The sequence below is a fragment of the Saimiri boliviensis genome, chromosome 7 (genome assembly GCF_048565385.1).
Source record: "Saimiri boliviensis isolate mSaiBol1 chromosome 7, mSaiBol1.pri, whole genome shotgun sequence".
NCBI classification, from domain to species: domain Eukaryota; kingdom Metazoa; phylum Chordata; class Mammalia; order Primates; family Cebidae; genus Saimiri; species Saimiri boliviensis.
In genome coordinates this window covers 51708560-51731827 of record NC_133455.1, presented here as the reverse complement: position 1 = coordinate 51731827, position 23268 = coordinate 51708560, and the positions used below count along the sequence as shown (strand labels likewise).

General features: G+C 37.0%; 1 protein-coding gene and 1 long non-coding RNA gene across 4 annotated transcripts in view; one reads left to right on the top strand and one right to left on the bottom strand.

The window, feature by feature from the left end:
• LOC141585100 (uncharacterized) overlaps positions 1-16242 on the bottom strand; it is a 59738-nt gene extending 43496 nt beyond the window's left edge. For all 3 annotated transcript variants that reach the window (XR_012518407.1, XR_012518406.1, XR_012518408.1), the window contains exon 1: positions 16125-16242. This is a non-coding gene — a long non-coding RNA (uncharacterized LOC141585100). The remainder of the gene's footprint in view (positions 1-16124) is intronic.
• A 384-nt stretch (positions 16243-16626) lies between these two features.
• On the top strand, positions 16627-18498 carry MYF6 (myogenic factor 6). The gene is made up of 3 exons (XM_003927833.4): positions 16627-17254; positions 17536-17626; positions 17860-18498. Exons 1-3 carry the CDS (start codon positions 16736-16738, stop codon positions 17976-17978), a joined length of 729 nt encoding a protein of 242 aa, XP_003927882.1. The 5' UTR covers positions 16627-16735; the 3' UTR covers positions 17979-18498.
• Positions 18499-23268: the final 4770 nt, after the last annotated feature.

Sequence of the window (23268 nt, the reverse complement as noted above, 5' to 3'; positions counted from 1 at the left end):
AGCAAGAGGTAGCATATCATAACAGGCAGGTGAAGCAAGGCAAAAGAGAATCCAGGAACTGGCACCATGCAGGTCCAAGTGGCAGGGAAGCGGGTCAGCAGGGAGCAAGATTCTACTTACCATCTAGACTCAGTGGTGGCTCACTTTCTCAGGGATATGCAAAGTAGAGACCCAGATGGGTTGCAATGGCCCCTCATATCCTGATTATGAATATAGAGATAAATACACACACACACACACACACACACACACACACACACACACACACACACAAATACCCTTTGCAGTGCCTTAGAGTACTAAATAAATGGTAACTCAATGAGTGAGTACGTGAATGCATTTTTTTAATGTTTTAAGTAATTTAAGCTGCTAAAGAGATTTTAGAGGTAGAGAATCATCAAAATCAATACCAAAAATGTGTTACCACTAATCTAACCAAAGCAGTAATAAAGTAAACAAAAATAACAGAAGTCAAAATTGCCATTATATGCATACCTAGAAGATACAGATAAATAAACTGAAAAAATATATAAGCAATAAGAAATTCTTTAATTCAGGTGACTGCAAAATAAATATACAAAAACCATAAGCAACCAATTAACATGATTGAAAGATATAATGGGAAAAATTAGTTCACTGACAATGTCCAAACTATTATAAAATATTGAGAGGGTAAACTTATAGTGCCTTTCTGAAGAAAACTATAAAATAGGGAAATGAAAAATATGATTATTTTAAGTAAGAGAGACCTATTATAAAGAACATCATTCTTCTCCAATTACTTCATAGGTTTAATGTGCTAATTTAAAAATCTTAATAGCATTTAATTGCTCCAAATTTGGAAAAAAAAAACTTGTTAAGTTCATCTAGAAGAATGAATAACTGAGAAATAGGTTTCAAAATTCTGAAGATTAAAACGACGAAAGGAAAACTGCCCTTTAATATATTAAAATAGTTTATTATCTAAACAAGTTAAAAGTATGTTATTGAGATGAGAAGCAACAAAGACCTCAATGAAACATACAGGTTTTTCTAACACAATCTGTGTTATAAGATTTCAATAGCAAGGAAATATCACCCACCAATGGAAAAATGATGGCAGGTAAGGAAAACAATGGAATCAGGTAAGATATAACCTCATCACCAGAAACCAAAATGGATTATGGAGAAAATAAATCTTAATATGTTCCAAGGCCTTGTTTCCCTTTAAAGTCCATAAATAATTTCACCCTTCTCAGGATAATAGCTCATCAATGTTTAATATTCGATGAATCCTCCAACACTAATGTTTAGACATTTACATTTTCTCCACAATTTATAAGAATTCAAAGATGTGTATAGAGAAACTAAACCTGAATTTTAGGACAATGGACTACTTTAAGTAACCTTACTTCCTGGTACAACAAATTTAACAAAAATAGCCTATAATATAATCTGTTATAATTAGGAAGGACTTCTTAAACTAAAATGAAGACCAGGTCTGAAAAATTTCTAAGCAGACAAACCCAGTTAGCATTGAAAGTAACCTTAACTTTGCTTAGACTACAAATATAAGGAAAACAAGTTGGGGCATTTATTGTAAATGCCAGAATCATTAAAAAAAAATAAGTTCAACAAGTCAAAAGCTGCTAGCAATGGAATAGACCAAATATGACAACTGTGTAAGTGTAACCACTCTATTTTCAATTTCTTGTTTCCACATTCATGCTATAAAAGCCTTCCACTTGCATTTCTTTGGTAGAGCTCAAGACGTCCTTCAATTTGGTATTTCCCCAATTTATGCATCATTGATTGTTCAAATAAACTCTAAAATTTGTATTGTGTCTCAGTTTATCTTTTAACAGTCCTTATTTGTAAAACTGAATTTCCCAGGTAATTGAAGCTTATTATTGAGAGCAAGCTACTTGGTTTCCTGTTCCAATATCCTCATCTCTATATTTTAGAAGCAACTCAATCTAACCATAAAGCTCAGCCTCACTCCGGAAAGAATTTAGTCCTTATCCAGGAGAATATTATATTCCTTCAGTACTCTTAGATCAGCATCAAGAAAATCTTGCTGTAAATGTACTGCAGGCCTTGTTTCCCGGTCCTAGAAACTAAGATTCTGTCTTATTTACCAGATGCACTTCTTCTACTTGTACCTAAACTCCTACTTGTATTTTATTTTCTTAAATATTTATTTTATTTTATCATTACAAAATACAAAATTATTATACAATTTGTACAAATGACAGAAAAATCTAAAAAGGAAAATGAAATTATATCACATTAAATTCTAGTACCAAAGAGTAGCTATTTTACAATTTGGAGTAATGTTTTCAATCCTTTTCTTTCTGGTCATGGTCACTAACAGAAATGAAAGATTTCATGAAGATACCTAACTGAGATAATTGGGGAATTTATGGCATTGGTTAGATTATGACCATTTTGCTTTTAAGGCTTGGGCTTGAATTAAATGAAATTTATAAAAAATATTTAATAAGTGAATACTTTCAAAAATTGGCTAAATTATTAAATCAGTTGAAATAAAAGGCTTTTTTTGGTGAGTTTTTCATGAATATGGGCTCTTTTCTAAGAAAATGAATTATTATTTTAAAAATCATGTTTCATTAGTCTCATTTTTTTCAATTTCCTCAATTTTTTTGAAATAATACACTTCATTTGTTACGGTAAACTATGAAGAAATATGTTACATACTTACTTTAATGAACTGTATACATACTGACTACAATCTAACTCCACCAAACAGGACCTTATTACTTGATTTTTTTTCCCCTTTCTTTCTTTTCTTTCTCTTTTCTTTTCTTTCTTTTTTCTTTTCTTTTCTTTCTTTTCTTTCTTTCTTTCTTTCTTTTCTTTTCTTTTCTTTCTTTCTTTCTTTCTTTCTTTCTTTCTTTCTTTCTTTCTTTCTTTCTTTCTTTCTTTCTTTTCTTTCTTTCTTTTTCTTTCTTTCTCTCTCTTTCTTCTCTCTCTCTCTCTTTCCTTTTTTTAATTTGAGAAACAATCTCTCTCTGTCACCAGGCTGGAATGCAGTGGCGCGATCTCGGCTCACTGCAACCTCTGCCCCCTGAGTTCAAACCATTCTCCTGCCTCAGCCCGCAAGTAGCTGAGACTACAGGCGCCCGCCGCCGTGCCCAGCTAATTTTTGTATTTTTAGTAGAGACGGGGTTTCACCATGATAGCCAAAATGGTCTCGATCTCTTGACCTCGTGATCTGTCTGCTTCAGTCTCCCAAAGTGCTGGGGTTACAGGCGTGAGCGATGGTGCCCAGCCTGATTTTTAAACAATATGCTATGTAATCTAGCAGTAGACATTACAGTGATATAGAATACTTTATACTTTAATATGTCAAGGTAGGTGGTAATACACCAAGAAAAGGTCATTATGTTAACTTCTAAAGCAAATACAATTATAATTTGAGATATGTTTATGCAAATTTAATTCCAATAAAGAATTATTTATAAAACAACAATATGTGAGGCCAAATGACCTATCCTAGCATTTCTTTTCTGTATGTTTGCTTTCACTTCAAATGTACAATATGAAGATTTGGGGCTGATATTAACTCTCCTAGGGATACTGTGGACAGAATTAAAACACCTAAAGAATTTTAAATAATAATTGGCTCACAGTTAGTACTTATATAGACCGATGTTTATCATCTCTATCACTGTATGAGAATTTGGACTTTACATTAATTGAATTGTAGTTTTATTTCTTCTTGACATTGTATGCTAGAACCCATGTTTTAAAGTAGAACTTCATGTAAGAAAAGGAGTTGTATTACATAGAGTGGACAAAGTGATTTATAATTTAAATGATACTTATTTCTACTAATGTAAAATCATTTAACTGTGTATTTGAGAGAAATTTATCCTTACTAATAGCCAAGGTTCATTCCCGTTTGAAATAAAAATAATTTTAGATTGGAAATTTTATTAATCTTCCTTTCATGTCTTTCATGTCATATATTAGAATTAGAGATGGGTTTTTAATCACTGGCTGGCTTTTCTTTTATCTAACTTGAGTGCATTTATCAATCATTGAACATAAAATAGGTGTTGGGCATTGTGCTAGGCCAAAAGTTCTCAGCTGTGTCTGTACATTTTAATCATTTTCCGTTTCCCAGGTGATTCTATTGTGCAGCCAGGTTTAAGAACCATTAGACTGGACACATTTAATCTCATCAAAATTTCTATGAGCATCTACAGAAATATTCTGGTTCAGTTGGGCTGCCGTGGATCTCTGGAATTCAAATTTGAACAAGTTTCTTCAGGGATTCTGATACAATTGATCACAGGATTATGACTTACGAAAGCCTGAGTCCTGATTATGTCAATTGCACCATATAGTCTAAGGTGATCATTTCACAGGCTTCTTACAAAGTATTCGACAAAATTATTTTAAGGTAAACTAAAATATTTGTATTACTACAAATCAAAAGCTTTGTAAAGAAGAATAGTGAAGGATACAAAAAGATGAGATAAGGATTAGTTTTCCATGTGGGGTTCCATACTGCTCTGACTATCTTCAGGTACCCATCAAACTCTGAATCAGCAAGGTTTGGGAGGTGACAAGGTAGCAACACAGATTAGCTTCTGATGACTCTTTTGTAGAGTGAGCAAAGGTAAAGTAACCACATGTCTTGAGATCCTCACACTTATGAGGCCAGCTAGATGAAACAATGACTCATTGACACAGAGACCAAGGACATCAAAGATGGCCAGGTATGCAGGAGCGAGGTGACTAGGAACAAGTAGCCCACCACTGCTGTTAAAACACACAGTCAATAAATAATTATACTCACTATAGAACAATAGCATGAAGGTCTGATTGGTGTACTATAATTTGGTTGTGACAGCTAGACTTGTGTCTAAAGCTTAGCTATTTTAGCTGCAGGAAAAAAAAGTGTTGTTACAAAGTGTATTTTGAGTAGAGAACTTTTGGTCCCATAAAGGTTTCAGGAACTTCTGCCCAAAAAAAGTTTTGGCAGAACTACTTTCAAATAGAGTAAATGAGCATTATGTCTTGCACTGATTTAAATATGCACCTTTTGAGCAAAACACCATAAAATTTAAGCAAATATCAAATACAAATAAAAATTTTAAATTCTAATAAGAAAAATGCCATTTCAAAACATTCTCAGGCCTGGTGGGATGGCTCATGCCTGTAATACCAGCACTTTAGGAGGCCAAGGTGGTTGGATCACATGAGGTCAGGAGTTAAAGACCAGCCTGACCAACATGGAGAAACCCTGTCTCTACTAAAAATACAAAAAAATAGTCTGGTGTGGTGGCATGTGCCTGTAATCCTAGCTACTCAGGAGGCTGAGGCAGGAGAATCACTTGAACCCGGGAGGTAGAGGTTGTGGTGAGCTGAGATAGCACCATTGCACTCCAGCCTGGGTGACAAGAGTGAAACTCCATCTCAAAAGACAGTAATAATAATAACCTTCTCATAGATGATAAAAGGTTTTGACATTTATTATCACTGTTATTCATTCACTCACAAAAATTACATAGTATCTATCTTAAAACAGATAGTCTTCTGTCATCTGTATTGATTATTGCATATTTCCTGCCCTATGTAATGAGTGGTATGAACAATAAGGCAATGTGATAAATTTTAGGATAGATGTAAGCATAGAATCAGATACTACAATCAGTACAAGCTATGAAAAGTGAATACACTTTCATGATCTACACTCCACAAATAGTCTCCTTATGAATATTTTCTTACAGACTGAAGTTTGAAGTAGAAGAACTTAGGAAACAACATCAGGAACTTCCAAGCTTTTTGTGACTTATGCACTTTGTCCACCAAATTTTATTCCCAAGGAAGCAAGTTACTAAAAAGGAGATGTAGTTTACCCTAAAGCCTTCTGTGTCAACCCAATATATTAAGCATTTTAAATAATTCCAGAGTAAGCACTGATTTTCAAAACCCTGTGATTTTTTTCTTAAAGAGTTGATTTTGATAGAAGTCTAATGGTCAATTCTGAACTCAGAAGGGCTTCACAATCCCACTTTCCCCCTTACAGCTTTTCCCTCTCTCGCACACACTCTCCCTCTTCCTCCTCCTTATCACTCTCATTCTGTTTCTTTCTCTATTATTTGTCTTTAAGAGACTGTTTAAAGTCCCAGAGTCTCAGAGCCTTATAAAGGTCTTGCTGTGCACTTATGAAGGTAGATCTAAATTATTGCACCCTCAGAAAAATTTCATGCTAATCTTATAAGATTTTGTAAGATTGTGCTTCATTTTTTCCCTGTGGCTGAGGTTACTGCTATGATGATGTACGTATAAAACTCTTTAAGTAACTTATCACCACCAAAAACAATATTACAGTATTATCATATATCCAAAAGCTGATTTTAATCATCACTTTGATCTTCAAAAGATAACTTATTCCATTGAGAAGTCTGGGATTTTCTTCAAAGTAGGGAAAAAATAAGCTTTTTGGTGAATTGACATGGATAAGATTAAAGAAAAATTTCTGCTATTAGAGATTTAGGAAACTATTTAGAATACCAAATCCTCAAAGAAATAAAAATAAAGTTTGGGAACATAAAAGTCTAGATATTCTAGAATCATATACTTAAGATTAAAGAATGAATATCTGGAAACAACTTAGTTCTTTCAAAAAGGCAGCATATGTTCTTAGTGCTGTTGCATCATAACATAATTAAAAATCTAAAAGACTAAAGCACATTAATGAATCGGAACAAAGCAGTAAAAGGATATAGAAACAATCAAGCATCACTTATTACACTTATATCATTTTTAAGCATAGTAACCACAAAACAATTGCTGCCTTTTGGCAAGCGTCAAATATAAACATTTCCAGGAACAGCACAACAGATTGGTAAAGGGCAAAGCAACCCTTGATTCTTGCATTCTTTCTTTGTGATGTGATGATTCTCACTAACCCCAAACAAAAAATGACACACAAGAAAAGAGCATACTGTGCCATGGAAAAATCATACCACTGCATGGTCCAACTTTATTTTATTACAAAACAAATATCAGACACATCTGCGGCCATTCCTTATATTATTCAGTTTATGCCCTTTAATCCTCAAAATAAGGGTGATTTCCAATCACGAATAAAAATTTGCAGTCGAGCATATTTCACAAAGGAATACAATAATCATTATCTGTTGCCTGCAATCTGTTAGTGCTTCAGTCATGGCTGTGAAATGAGTGTACTCACACAGGTGGGCACACACGCCTGCTAAATGAAAAAAAAGATTTTCTGTAAGCAGTTTATAACTAGAGATCTATTGGATTTACTCAGGACAGGTGTGTGAAAAGATTCAGGTCAGGAAAGGAGGCACTGGCAAGGATTTATTGCTGTCATGACCATTAAGTCTTGATAGAGAGAACTAATTGATTTTGCTCTTTTCACTTTTCCAGAGGTCAAGCTAAAGTTCCCTTTTTGAGAGTGGGTAATGGAACAAGTGGCAAACTGAACTAAGGACTCTGTTTACATATATTAGAATTCTGGTGTTATTTGGTCCTCTGAACACAGAAGGAATGTCCAACAAAGAGCCATATCAGAAAAGTATGTAAAATCTTAAATTGCTACAACAGCTGAGTGCAGAGAATAGTTCTATTGAAAGAAAATTAATGAACAAGTGTCAAAATGGACAGTTGGTGTCAATTCCTAGAGGATTTGGATGTGAGAAGTGGAGTTGAGGAAACCATGTTAATAAGCTCTTGTTTGCATGACAAGATCGTCGTACCTCACCAAATATCCATCATAGGAGTCATGCTTGTCACAGTTCACATTAAAGTGTTTCACAGAACAGAATGCTTTACTATGGGCCATGTAAGCGCCTTATTTTGTTGATCTCCAACAGCATATGATCATCTATTTTCTCAGAAACAAATTTAGAAAGGAATTTTACCCTCAGCCTATGTGGTAATTCTTGGACCAAACTGTGCCCATCATTTTGAGAAAAAAAAGACCCTTTCAAGCCCAAGCTAACTTATTGCTAAATGAGTTTAAAATATGTTAACAAACCAAGATGTTTTGCTTCAGCCTCTTTCAGTAGTAATCCCATTTAAAACTAAATTCTCTCTATTCTGTCAACTAACAAATGAGTAGAAATGTGTTTTTTAAATTTCTGATTATTAAATCTCACTAAAAAAAGCTTAATTAACACAAATTGAAAATTTCAAGTGTATTCCATCTCTGTCTTAGGAATACATCATATGAAAGATATTTCTTAATAAAGGCTTTCTTTATAAATGGCTTACATTCCCAGCACTTTGGCGGGTGGATCACGAGGTCGAGAGATCGAGACCAACCATGGTCAACATGGTGAAACCCCGTCTCTACTAAAAATACAAAAAATTAGCTGGGCATGGTGGTGCGTGCCTATAATCCCAGCTACTCAGGAGGCTGAGGCAGGAGAATTGCCTGAACCCAGGAGGCGGAGGTTGCGGTGAGCCGAGATCGTGCCATTGCACTCCAGCCTGGGTAACAAGAGCGAAACTCCGTCTCAAAAATAAATAAATAAATAAATAAATAAATAAATAAATAAATAAATAAATGGCTTACATAAAATAATTAGTTAAATTTCAATATAAATTATGTTAATCAACCAAATATAGCAAAAATAATTATACTGAAGTGTAATTCATTTCAGCAAATCTAAATAATGGTAGACTACAAAAATTAAATTGCTCTTCCAAAAGGTCCTGGAATGTCTTTTTCCATGTGCTCCTTTGTAGAAATGATAAGATCAGTATTTGTTTTTATTTTTCTCTTTTATCTCCATCAACCACATTTACATTTATTCTTCTCAATAGTTAAGACACCTCAATAATTTCAAGTGTTCATAATATCCTCAAAACATGTCATGTCCAATCTGAAAAGGCTTTCCTATCAATGAGCATTAGATATGGCTAGCTGTTCAGAGGATCTGTGTATTGGTTCTAGACACCTTCTACCTGCTGAGATCCCTTGGTCATTTTCAATCCTAGTCCTTGTAACTACTGTAAGTGGAACACACTAAATGGGGGAAAGAGAAAGACAGGACACAAGAGCATTGCATAACTTAGTATTTGGAAAATGTTCATCTATTTTCTTGGAAACAAATTTAGAAAGGAATTCTACCCTCAACCTATGTTGTAATTCTTGGATCAAACTGTGCCCATCATTTTGAGAAAGACAAAACCCTTTCAAGCCCAAGTTCACTTATGATGGTCCTATAATGGTGCACTAAATTATTCCATCTTTTTCCTTTTGCTTCTCACTGTGTGTTTTAAAACAGTGAAACAGACCATGTGTTTTGAGCATCTTCATATGAACATCTATTTTGTGACCTCTGAGACAGACTGCCTGTACATAGTAGTGAACATGGAAAGTATCATTGTGTCATTATTTGCTAATGGGGAAATACGTAGGTCCAAATCTCAGCCATCAGCTACCAACATGCCTCATTTGGACATGTGACTGAAAAACTAACAAACAAACAAAAAAAACAGAAGTTACCCTGAAGTTTCCCAAATAAACACTCAAAACTCCTCTAAGGTAGGTAGCTCCTGGAAGACAATTCTTTTGATCACTGTAAGGAGATTCAGAAGAAAAGCTTCTCTTTAATTATATGAATCACTGCCACATGAACCAGGTTTAAGTGTATAGCATGTGATCATGGGCAAATAGGTTAACTTTTCTTTGCTTTCTGTATTTTTAAAATGAAATCAATTATATAATATACTTGGTAAAGTATTGTCAAGATGTAATGAGATCATTTATTTAAAGTACTTCAACATATAAGGGCCTGCAACTTATTTTTTTTTTTCAGAGTTGAATAATGGCTACAACTTTACGAAATAAAAAACATATATATTACTACTTTTTATTCTTTTTTCTTTGAAAGTACCAAGTCTTGAACATTATGTTGCTACAAAAGAAGCAGTTTAAATCTCACAATAGCATTATGCTGAAATACAAGAAAGTGAAAAAAAATCTATTTAAATGATTTAATGAAAAGGCCATACTAATATTGTAAAATTACACAGCTAGTCTTTTCTAATATGACAACACCTAGCCCAAATCATAAAAAAAATCAGGGAAAATAAAATTTAATATGATTAATTTTATATGACCAGTGACATGTTGAACATGTAATGCCTGTACTTTAAAAAGTTCCAGATTATATGCAATTTAAACACAGTATAACTTTTAACTTCTATCACTCACTAACCTAAAAACTAACATGTATTATCCACAGACAAAAATGTCTTGACTTTCAAAAAAAGTGTGAGATATGTGTGTATATCTGATTAAACAACTTTTTTCTTCCAAACTGGTAGGGAAACTTTATGGAAAAAATGTGTTTGTACAGTGGTGACTATTTGTCATGGTAGACTCTGACACAGGCATTAAAGCACCAAACATTTTGGGCAATGTGTCATAACCAGCCAGTTGGAGGGCAGTAACAAAATACTTGGCTAACCATACTATACTAGAGACATTTGTTTATCTTAGCAAGCTAGTAACACCAAGCACCGCTATAATTGGGGTCATCTGAATATCATGATTCTTTTCATTTTTAAAAGGCTTAAACATCATAGGAAAACCATTCCATTAATTTTGGACATTTAAAATATTAGTTGTATGTATTATCATAAAAATGTTCATGTAATATTTTCATTGAAAAAGGCAATATACATGTAATGTTATATTGTACTTAAATTTAAATTAAAAGTATGTAACTTGAAATTTACATGATATTATATTATGTAAAATTTTGTTCAAGTAGAAAACAAAAACGTAGGGTTCAATTTATTGAGATGACAAGGAGATGGATGACTTTTTTTCTTCAATCATAGCTGAAATAATACTAATTTTTATTGAATATTTTTCCTGTGCTAGGCACTGTATATTACATTTTATTGACATTGTTTAAATCTTTAAAGCAATGTTATATAGTAATGTGTTGTCATTTTATAGACTAATTAAAGCTTAGAAAAGTCATAAAACATGTTCAATGTCAAATGATTGGCAACTATGAGAGCTGGGCCTAGCAGAACTTTGTCTAACATCCAACCCCATATGTATAATTACAGTAATTTCTTTAAAAAAACTATGCTGTATCTATCTTGCACTCTGTACATTGTTCTTATTTACTAATAGACGTATGCCAGTTTCTATGGCCTTTTTCTGGGAAATAGAGTGATTAACTCATTCTGACATGTCCAGGGTTTCCCCAGTTTTAGCACTGAAAATTTGGCCTCCTGGGTACCTGCTCAGTCCTAAGCAAACCTTGCCAGTTGGCCCCTCACCAGAAGGAATACTTAACCTGGAAAAAAAATGAATGGTTCCCAAATTTTACTCTTAAATTCAGAAATCTGAATAAAAGCAGGGGGAGGGAAGTGCAGAATTATGAACAAGCCTTCATTTTTTGCACTGAGGAATATGCTTCTTGGGGAGAAAAGCATTCATTGTCACCTTCCCTGTAAATTATGCCTAAGATTTAAGAAATGAACAGCAGCCTCCTTAAGTGTTGTTTTGCAGCTCAGTACATGACTGAACACAGATTTTTGGAATCGAGAGTGAGAGCAAAGAGCAAAAATGTGTTTCTTGAACTATCTGAGGAGCAGCCTCGCTGGTTCCTCCCTTGCTTGTTCTACCTAGACTCATTTCCTTGGTGCTCTTTTTAAAAGGGTGTTTCATGGTGGGCCTGGAAACCGAAGCTCTTCCTTCTCTAGGTCCAACCCCATTTCTATGCATAACTTCTCACGGCCACTTACTGAAGATTGCAGAGGATTCGCCTTTAATATCTTTCCTTTTCCTCCGCTTGGTTTATGCCCCTCCCCCAGGTCCTCTGAAGTGACTCAAATGTTCTGTTGGTCTAAGTGCAAAACTATTTTTACCACAGTGTTTGGGAATCTCTGGGCACAAACTGTCTGCCGATTAGGTAAATTACAGGTGCAGAAGCTCATGTTACTCATTTAGCTGTCACAAATTGAAAGCACTAATCTGCCTCTTCTGAGTTTTGCCTTTCAGTCAGCGGGCTCCTTCTTTACCTTCTATTCTTTATGGCTACTCTCTGCCCTTGCTAGGTGACCCTTAGCCCTGAGGGCTAGCCTGCGTTCTGTTCACTCTCTTTGGCTCCTTCTTCTCTTCTATCTCTCTTTCTCCTTTCTTCTACCCCTTTTTCTTTCTTCTATTTTCATAGTTGAAAGAGTATAATCATGTTCGATCTGGCCCTCAGATCTGGTTTTTCAGCTATGGCTCAATCTGCTTTCTTTGAACCTGACTATGTAGCCAAATCCCCCAGCTATCACCCACACAAATGTCTTTACTAGTCTCTGACGCACAACTGTGTCTTTGTGTCTGTTTCTTCCTTGAGCTTCCTCTGACTTTCACCATCATCCTGATACTTTCCAAAAGCTTTCCAAAAACTTGAACTTTGTTCCCTAGAAATACCACCACAATGTCTCAGGAACTTCTGTTCCCAAACCATCCTTTTCTCTAGTTTCCTGTTCAGGAGGGACTTTATTGTTACACACCCTTACAGAACTACATTCCTTTCTTTCAAAGATCCTAACTAGGTTATTCATTTGTGTGACTTTTAGTTAGTATCTTTTTCCCCTAGTAAACTGGAAATTTAATGAGTGTATAAATACATTAAGCTCTGTTACTAGAGTGACTAGCTAGCTTCAATGTTTTTACCTTAACACAAATAAATCCCCAAATTTATCAGCAACATCTTTCTCACCAAATCTAGGTTTTTCAATGAATTCACTGTGATTCTTTCCATCAGAAGCTTTACAAATTGAGTAGAAGAAGGAGAATTAATATTTGTTGAGTACATATTCCACACCATGGGCTCAGCATATATTATTTCATTTAGTGCTAAAAGCAAGCCTATGATATATGTAATGTATATGCTTTTTGTTCTCTAATGAAACTATGGCTAGAAACACATACTTAAGAATGGCTAGAACACAGATTCTTTCTCCAAAGCTCTCTTCTCTTTCTACCATATATGTAACCCTTCCAAAGACTCATAGCTAAAATCTGCTGATATGAGGTAGCCATAATACTTTTTCTCCCACTTCTTTCCACAGAAAAGAATGGGAAACACTCAGGCTTTTTTTTTTTTTTTTTTGATGAAGGGAGAAAAGTCATTTATAGATGATTAAGCAGGAAGTAAGAACAATAGGGTGATAGACTACATGAAAACTTCCAATTCTGTCACTAACCTCGTTTCAGATTTTATGATGAATGAACTCTAGTTTCCTTGGAAGTGATTTTATTAATGATAATATGATTATTCCCTTATTATTATTTACTTTTTTCATAATTCAAAAAAATCTGAACCATTTAAAGCTTGCCTCCAAGCTTTAAATAGTTGCAGTTTACGTAAACCTGATTTAACCACTTGCCAAGGCCTGTGTCTCCAAGTTCTACTGAGAAGCAATATAATTGCAATTACAGGCATCTCATATTTTGTAAACAGTTTGAGTTCCAAGAGTTCACTAGTTAGTAGTTTGGAATCAGTGCGTATTTTCCCATTGACCTAATCAAATAAAGGGTATTTATTTCCCAAGCTTGCATTTCCTTGTTTTCTCCTCCCACCTCCTGCCCTCAACCCTAAAAACAACAACAAAAAAAGGGGGGGAAATCTGTTTAAACCAAGGTGAACACTCATACTAACTTTACTGCTCTGAGTTCTAGATCATGTTGGAAAAGGGGAATTATAATTTAATAAGTAACAATTCAATAGGTGAAGGTTGAATTTATACCAATAAAAGCTACCCTTGCCTAAGAAGTTGCTCTTGATCAGCATCCCAAAGCTTTATGTACATTAAAAAAAAAAATAATTCTCTTTCTACATTTCTAAACTGGCTGCTCTCCAGTGGTGACACTTGACTGAAAGAAACAGAAAAAGGAAAAGGTGAACTTTCATATTTTTTAGCAGGCTTATGATGTGCAGGCTTTCTAACATCTATCTGATACCTCTTAAAATCAGTGACGAGTCTAAGAATGGTTATGCCTTAAATGTTATTTCCTTACCTGGGCTTCAAAATTGCTTAGTAGTGATATTTTTCTCCTCTGAAATACTAATTCCAATAATAAAAGCACTTTTAGAGAGGATGCTACATTTTTGAAGTGGGTTTCACATTTGTAAAAATTTAATTTTTATAACATCCTGTGAATATGGATGCCTTTTGTCATTATACCAATATTATGGATGAAACATCTGAGTATTTGAGATAGTAGGATTGACGAAATCCTCACTGGCCTCAAAAGACTATAATTTAGGTCTTCTCCAACCCAATTCCAAGGCTATTTCTCCTGTTTGGTCTGTTAATTTAACTCACCACTTTAGATTCGGACGCCATGAGAAGAGAGTTTTTTTTTTTTTAATACTTTGTCCTTAGCACCCAGGACACTATCTGGCACTTGGTAGATACCCAATAAATGCTGAATTTAAAAAATAGTCATTTTCATATGCATTATCTTAATGATTTTTATCATAATAATCTTAGTTCACTTTTCAAATTGTCTTCACATTTACAAGAGACAGCATAAAGTGTGGTTAAGAGCAGAAGCTAATTTTCTATAATAGACATTAGATTATACCCTGAGTTGCTGAAACTTTCAATCTGCAGTTTACATTTATGAGACAGCATAAAGTGTGGTTAAGAGCACAAGCTGATTTTCTATAATAGATGTTAGATTATACCCTGAGTTGCTGAAACTTTCAATCTGCAGTTTTGATTGCTGACTTGAGCAACCAAGAAACCAAGAAAACCAAGAAACCAAGAAATAGAAAAAAAAAAGTCACAGATGTATTGGCTTCTTATAACTCTTCTCTCTGCTTCCTACCATTCCAAAAATCTAAGAATGGTTATTAAACTTGTTAAGAAACAAAAACAGCCAAAAATGTCAAAACTTAACATCCGAAGTCTGTGGCTCAATAAAAACTGAAAAGAATCATCTTCCAGAAAAGGTGACTTAAGTCAAAAATTATCTAAATTATCTGACAGTTGATTTCCTGCATTATCTTTGCTCTATTCATTTTTTTTTAAATAAAGTCACAAAGAACACAGCTTATAATCATCACTCCTTGGGGTAGAGCAATAAGATTCCATGTTTCCATGTAGTTTTTCAGGAACTGACTATAAAGACCAAAACCAAGGTTGACTGTCATTCCAAAGGCCACTTATAGATAGGAAGTCCTTCCAGAGCTCTGGGAGAAAAAGGGAAAGGAAAGGAAAGAACAACAAAACAGAGGGATGGAAGAAAAAAAGCAATCTCCAACAGCTATGCTTTATTTCATTCATAGAAATGGGTGTTTGGCCTAACATGGTTTTATACTATAATTGATAACTACTGGTCACCAAGCAGCTATGTGCTATATACTTCACATGCATGGTATTACTTGATTGAATCCTCACTAAAACTCCATAAGGCAACCACTATTATCTTGAATACTCAAGATCTAGTACTTACCTATGGATATATACATAGAAATTAACCTTAGTAGGACTTGAAGAGAGTTCTTTGGAATCGAGGGCCCCTGCACTTCATCTTTGTATTGTACTGTATCCCAAAGAATAATACATGTGTCTACTGGATCATGGGCAAGCTGTAATGTAAAAAATGCTATTTCCTTGCCCGTGCCTTGGTTGCTACTTTTCTCACTTAAATCCCGTCAAACAAATTATTTGGAGTCAATGCATAGTGAGAATGCAATAGAAAAAGTGGTGAACACACAGTCTGCAGAACTGGAGTCATAAGAGAGCCACCTTGGAGGGGGCCAAAACTGAACGCTGAAATATCAAGCAGCTATGGTGTGAGTCTTGTTTTCACTAAAACTATTTTTAAGGAGGAGTTATTACATGTATTGCAACCCCATCCTCTATCCCACTCCCTACCTCATACGTAATACTGCTCCACAAATGGAAGGGTACAGAATTCAGATCCTTCTTGCCCCTCTCCCCAAAGGAAAAAAATAAAAAAGATAGTAAGGACAGTCTCTATGGAAGGACCCAGAGAATCATTTCATCCAGTATCATGGGCTGTGAGCACTCTTCAGCCACCCCCTCCAGCTCCCAATCACCTTGCAGCTTTAGTAAAAGAGAGGAAAGAGATTTACCTGCTTCTATTGAGGCTGAAGCCTGACAGTCATATATAACCTTTGAAGGACTGTAATGGTTTTAATCACAGGAATAGCATCTTTTTGAAAGGCAGGAGAGAGAAAGGAGCTGAACCACTCTGCAAATATTAACCAGGCTATTTTGGAGCAATGGCTATTGCCTTTGAAATCTTTCATCATGGGTCTATACTTAGAATTCAGAGGAGCGCAGGGGGAGGAGAATAGGGCAATGTTAATCCCCAGTTGTTTTGAAGTTGTCCTGTAAGCAGGTTAGTATCTAAAATGCCCAAAATGGAAGTGTTCAATCCTTTGTTTAAATTATGTGATTCATTCAGTGTAACCCGGTCTGCACATAGATTGTCACAATATTCTGGGAGGCGACACTTCTCAGTTTTCTTTCAAACTAGATGTTCTAGAGAGCGCTAGCTGCAATCACATTGGGAGACGGATGCTCCATGACAGCTAAAAGTTGGATTGAGTTTCAGGAGCTACTATATATAAAGCTGGGTCGACTTATGTCACTGGACTAATTAAATGCCATCTGGGTGGTTCCTCTGGGTTTTTGAGTCCATCACTCAGTTCAGATCAAGTCAGAGGCCAAGGAGGAGAACATGATGATGGACCTTTTTGAAACTGGCTCCTATTTCTTCTACTTGGATGGGGAAAATGTTACTCTGCAGCCATTAGAAGTGGCAGAAGGCTCTCCTTTGTATCCAGGGAGTGATGGTACCCTGTCCCCCTGCCAAGACCAAATGCCCCCAGAAGCAGGGAGCGACAGCAGCGGAGAGGAACATGTCCTAGCGCCCCCGGGCCTGCAGCCTCCCCACTGCCCCGGCCAGTGTCTGATCTGGGCTTGCAAGACCTGCAAGAGAAAATCTGCCCCCACTGACCGGCGAAAAGCCGCCACCCTGCGCGAAAGGAGGAGGCTAAAGAAAATCAACGAGGCCTTCGAGGCACTGAAGCGGCGGACTGTGGCCAACCCCAACCAGAGGCTGCCCAAGGTGGAGATTCTGCGGAGCGCCATCAGCTACATTGAGCGGCTGCAGGACCTGCTGCACCGGCTGGATCAGCAGGAGAAAATGCAGGAACTTGGGGTGGACGCCTTCAGCTACAGACCCAAGCAAGAAAATGTAAGCCTAGATGCTGCTGGGGCAGGGAAATGCAAAGGCTGATTAAACGCCTTCCTCCGGGCCTTAACCTCCAGCTGCTTGGTCTTTTTTCCCTTCCCCCGTGCTCGCCCGCCCCTCCCGCTCCTTCTCTAATGAACCCCCAGTGACCCAAGAAGACCGGGTGCCTGCAATAGGCAGGAAACGCGTACCCGGCCCGAGGAAGCAGGAAAGCTCCCCCCACCCCCACCCCCGGAACCGACGTTTCTTTCCTAATCTTCTGCTGCCTTTGGTTTTCCCTCCAGCTTGAGGGTGCGGATTTCCTGCGCACCTGCAGCTCCCAGTGGCCAAGTGTTTCCGATCATTCCAGGGGGCTCGTGATAACGGCTAAGGAAGGTAAAGCAAAAGAAAGGGCTCTGGGCCGCACCAGAGAAAATCCGGGAGGGGGATAGGATGCTCGGGCCGAGAGGGCTCGAAACTAGAGATGGGACGCACTCTGCACAAAGGGCGCTCTTTGCGCGCAGGGACCAGGCCCTTCTGCGCCGCCAAATTGGCCTCGCGTGGGGCGCGGAGTGGCTTCGTTTTCCTTCCTTGGGTACTATGTTTGTGTGTTTGTTTTTTGCACACAGGAGGAGCAAGTACTGATTCGTCAGCCTCGAGTAGCCTTCGATGTCTTTCTTCCATCGTGGACAGTATTTCCTCGGAGGAACGCAAACTCCCCTGCGTGGAGGAGGTGGTGGAGAAGTAACTGGGCCGGCGCTTGAGACCTTCTCCACGCAGCAGGAAGATCCCACCTACCCACCCTTCCTGGCCTAATCCTTTAGATTAGGTCACGTTACATTAACATTTAGGAACCCAGACCGAAAAGCTGGTGAAAGGGGGGGAGACATATTCACAAAGAAACGTTTCAAAAACTGTTGTGCACGCTCAAATGAAAAAGCCTTTCGGCTTTGGGCTTTTATTGTTTTGGAACCGCGAGTGGCTTAGGTCTAGCCTCCTTATTATTTTTGTTGTTGTTGTTGTTTGGTTTTATAATACATTAACGTTTATTATGGTGATCCTTTTGTGCCATACTCAAAAGAAGTTCATTCCTGTCTAAAGTGGGAACGTTGCATTTAATGTTAGGGGTATTTAATGTATTTTTGTAAATAGTTTAGCACTTTCATTTTTTATGTAAACCTAAGAAATATATTTTAAAGGTGGAATGATGTATATAAAATGTGCGAGGATCCTGGAATTGTAATATTAAAAAGAAGTTTCTATATGAACAGTGTTGGGTCCTAATTTTGATGAAACTGGAAAAAATATGTTTGGAGGCATGTGTACAAAAATAAAGAGAAGCCATATTTTAATTTAGATACCACACAAGCCCATTTATTTGGGTGTTTTCTTTAAGGCCAATTGAAAGGGAAGAAAATTGGTTTTCCTTAATCTGAGTTAAAGTGGATACTTTTCTACCTCCCGTATACCTCGCACTTGTAATTGGAAGTGAATAGTGCCCAGAAGAAACCTGTCCTTTTTCCTTTTATCTTTTTCCTTCTGTTTTTACATTCCTATACCTGGAGATCCAGGTGAGATTTACTTACCCAAAGTTAACAATGGAATTTTCAATCTAGGAAAATTTGGTTGCAAGAAATCACCACACCAAAACTCTACTCATTTCCCGAAAAGATCTTCAGAGGATTTAGCCCCAATTGCATTCCTTGTTAGCCTTCCCAGGTCGCTCTTGTCCTGACGTGTGGATCTGGAGTTACCGGGGCTGCACTGGCCTGGGGACGGCTCTCTGGCCTCCTCCCCAGTTTTCTTGAACTAGACTGGTCCTTAGCAGACTGGAATATGCTCGTTTGGAATAGGCCTCGTTTGGCTTGGGTTTGTTTTCCAAATACAGAAGATAAAAGAAATGGGCAATCTGTCTCTGGAGGTGGGGTGGGCTGCTTTGAAGGGAGGGCTGCTTCAAGTGAGGGAAGGTTTCAATGGTTGAGGGCAAAAGACAACAACAACACACATGAAACCTCTTAGCCGGACCAAACAGCAAAGCCCCAGAGAGGCTTGAAGCCCCAGGAGCTCCTCACCATGCGGATTTTACAACGTGTGCCAGGTTTGTTTATCCTGTAACCTCAGGAAGAAACGACCACCAAGAAACACAGTGGGAAGGGAGGCAGAGGAGAGGACGAAGCCATTTCTTTTGAATGGCGACTTCTCTCTTGGATTCTGTAAGTGGCACCTTCACTCCCTCCCCCCAGCCCTGAACCTCTACCTTTCCTCCGCCTCCCCAACAGCTAGTCTTCAGTTCTCAGGTATGAAAATAAAATCGGATTCAGTATTTCCCAGCCCACCCTTTGCTTCCTAACCCTCCGAAGGCCGTACCTTCCTGATGAGCACCTAAGTTCCAGATAACACCACAGACAGCGCCCCCTGCAGGTACAGAGCTGTATATTGCCCCCTTTTCCTCTCAGAAAAGAAGGCCTTTTCCTGGGGTGAATAGTCACGATTTTCTGGGTATATGGAAAATTCAGATTTCTTCTAAAATACGTTTAAAATGCAGAAAGATTCATAGAGAAAGCTGACATTGATATACAATCTCTTTTAAAGGTTTGGGAGAGGCAGATGGGAGATTTAGTGGATGCAAACTGCTGAGCCTGTGTGGGGCTGACTACCTAGATGGAATCCAGCCTGCCACTATCTAGGGCTACACTGCTCGTTCTTAGTCCCGTTTCCTTCTGAGGTTGTGAAGATTCACCGAGATAACACATGTGATGTGCTTAGCCAAAATAGCACAAAATAAACACTAGATACCAGCTCTCTTCTTCATTAGTCAATCTGAGACCCTTTTCTTCCATCAAAAGCCATAGTTTCTTCAGCCTGTGCTTGCTCTGGCTGGGGAAAGTATTGACAACAAGGAGAACAGAAGCAACATAAATGAGCCATTCTTAGGATTTAAATATTAACTCATAATCCTTCAACAGATCAGAGAGGTACCGTTGTTGCTTTTACTTTACAGAAGATTCTTGGAACGGAGTTTCCTATACTTGATAAGTACTGCATAGAGCCAGGATTCAGAGACAGGCAATTATCAATGCATTCAAGCCTGTGCTTTTAACCATCATGCTCTATGAAAGAGACTCCTCGGCACATTGGCAATTTCTTTCTTCCCTCCTTTTTTTTTTTTTTCTTTTTAAGGGGTGGTGTGTCCCTGTTGCCCAGACTTGAACTCCTGGGCTCAAGTGATCCTCCAGCCTCAGCCTCCCAGGTAGCTGGGACTACAGGCTCATTCCACTGAGCCCAGGTTGCCTTAAGAAGTTAATGAGCAACATTTTATGATCTGTTGAATAATTTGGCTCTCCTTGACATTTGTTTTCCAAAAGCCCTTTCTTAACAGTGGCTAGCTAGTGAACTCCAAATTACAGTAGTAAAAAAAAAAAAAAAGTGGTAAAGCATTTCAAATTACCCAACCAAAACATGTGTGACTATGTCTGGGTAGTGTCTATGCCCATTAATTATGCTCATCAGATACCCATAATGTTCTCCCTAAGAATCAATAGGGATTTTCCCTAAAATGTATATATGCACACATATTTTTAAAATTCAGATTTATTATGCAACACAAAATAATGTAACTGATTAGGTGAGCTCATTTAATTTATAATTTAGCATATATTTACAGTAAGATGTGTGTTACAAATGGCTCAACAGCAGAATGCTTTTATTAATTCATGGACTTTACATGTTGATGGATTTTATTCAGTCTTTACAAGCCAAATCCTCTCTATCTCTCTTAGCTGGGTAACTTGAGAAATTGTTTGGAATAAGTTTGCCTATAGAAGTCTCTTCATTAAATAAAGCAAATATTTCCCAAAGACTTGATGTGACCTCCACTGCTACAGATTACATGTTAGGCTTTCCAATGAAATCCTTGGTGTGTTTGCAATTAAAATGTTTTTGTTTGATATTAATGATGATAATCTTTACTGAGGCCAAAGCCAAAATAAACAGGGCTGTGGAAGCAGAAAATCAAGACATAATAACTTGGTAAAGATAAGCAATTTGGGATTAAATTCAAGCCTCTTTCCAGAGGCAGGTATAAAGTTATCAAGCAAAAAATAATGAGTGATTTTCTTTATTATACTACTATAGAAATAATTTGTGGAAAAGCAAGTGTCAGCTTTTCAAGCTAACTTTAATGATTATACCTGGATCACTGAATTCCAAGCCTGAGCACTGGAAATCCCCTTATGTCTAACAGTCTCATTTGTTTTTTCCAAACTCTTGCATATGTTTTGGGGATGGAGGGAATGCTGGAATTTAGGGTTCCCAACTTTTGAAACTAGCAGAGAAATCTTGGGATGCTGAAAGTGACCTCTATCCTTATTAAGACTTTTTTTTTTTAAAACTAAAGTTAGAATTTACCCAGTTGTGTTTTTCCTCTAGTAATATTTTACCCCATTTCTTTATTTCAAAACCACTCTAGCACAACACCATAGGTGGAATTTTAAAAACATTTTTGTTTAAACCTTGAATATCTCATTGCCTAATCCAATGTATTGATAAATTAGCAATAAGATAGTATTTTCTCAAAGAGCCAAAACATGAAGCTATTTCTCTGACAGGCCCCTCCAGTCACTCCCTTAAATGATTAAACTTACAAAAAATGATACTCCATCCTAGAGGTTTCACTCTGAAAAAAGCAATTTTTTTGCAAGCCTAGTTCAGAGTCAGTCTGAGGTGGAATGGCTATGCCATGTGCAGGAACAAAGATAACGCTGTAAGAACTGGCTACTTTCTGTACTCTCAAGGCTGCTAAACGTCCTTACGTAGGCCTTTGATCTCTCCTGGAAGTCCTCTAATTCAAGCAGAGGCCAATGTCTTCCTCAGCTGTCTTCACAAATTCTTCCAGCAGCTCTGGCAGGTACTAATGTGTTTACTTAGGTGTGCCTGATTCCCAGAGCTAATAGCAGTTTGCAATTGTTTAGCATATTTTGAAGTCATCTATAATACAAAAAATATCAAGAACAACTTCCTTAGTCTAGGAGTTGAGAAGGATCTGCAGGTAGGGGCAGAAGTGAACTGAAATGGATTTATCCTTCTACCCTTACTGGCCGAGAGGCTCCTGAGTGACAGCATCTTCCTTCTATATGTATTTGGTATCTCCTAAGAGAAGCACAGAGGATTTTCAATAATGCAGAATGCCGGGGGTGGGCAAAATTTACTAGAAGAGGAAGGTGTGAGCATCATTTTGCCAGTGTGATCTGTCCATCAACACTAGTGTGTTGCCATAATGCTTAAACTAAAACAGATTTCACTTAAAAAAAAAAATGTTGATGTTACTTAAAGGTCATTGCTATTAGAACCTGGTTAAAATTCTAAATTGCAAGAAAATAAAATGTATTTTTCTCAGAATATAAAATAAAAAAAATAAATAATCTACTTCAACAGAACCTTAGTGAGTATCCATTTACAGCACCAGAGGTGACTGAGTTTTCTTCCCCTCATTTACCTACTGTTAGACTTCTCTGGCAGACAGGGTTGGAGTGTCATTTCCAACAACCTCTTTACATATGAAATAAATGTGAGTTTTCTCCGCATGCAAGAAATTCAATTCTCCTCAGAAATAGTAGAAAACTTATTTTCATTCTTTGTGTAAGGAGCAAAAGCCAGTCTAGTCCAATTCTGAATACAAAAGGGTGCCCCGATTAGTAGATCTTTTTAAAACCCGTCTTAAAAAGTTTTCCCATGCTTCCCTGTTCAACTCACTAAAAAATATTATTTTTCTCTCTGTTTCTCACCCAGTTCTTTATTTTCTCCTTCCAGGTATCTCCTTGGAAAAGAGCAGGGGACTGCTCCTGAGCTGGGACACCGTCGGAATCATCTTCGTGGTGCTGGCTGCCTACCTTCTTAGCATACTGCTTAAAAAAAAATTTTTTTTTTAAATTCTTGTTAAAATCTCTTTCTTCTCTCGCTCCTGACAGTATCTTAAAAGTTGTTTCTTTTAAAAATTTTAAAAGGTTTTTGAACCATTTAAAAAGTTTCTTATTTCTTTT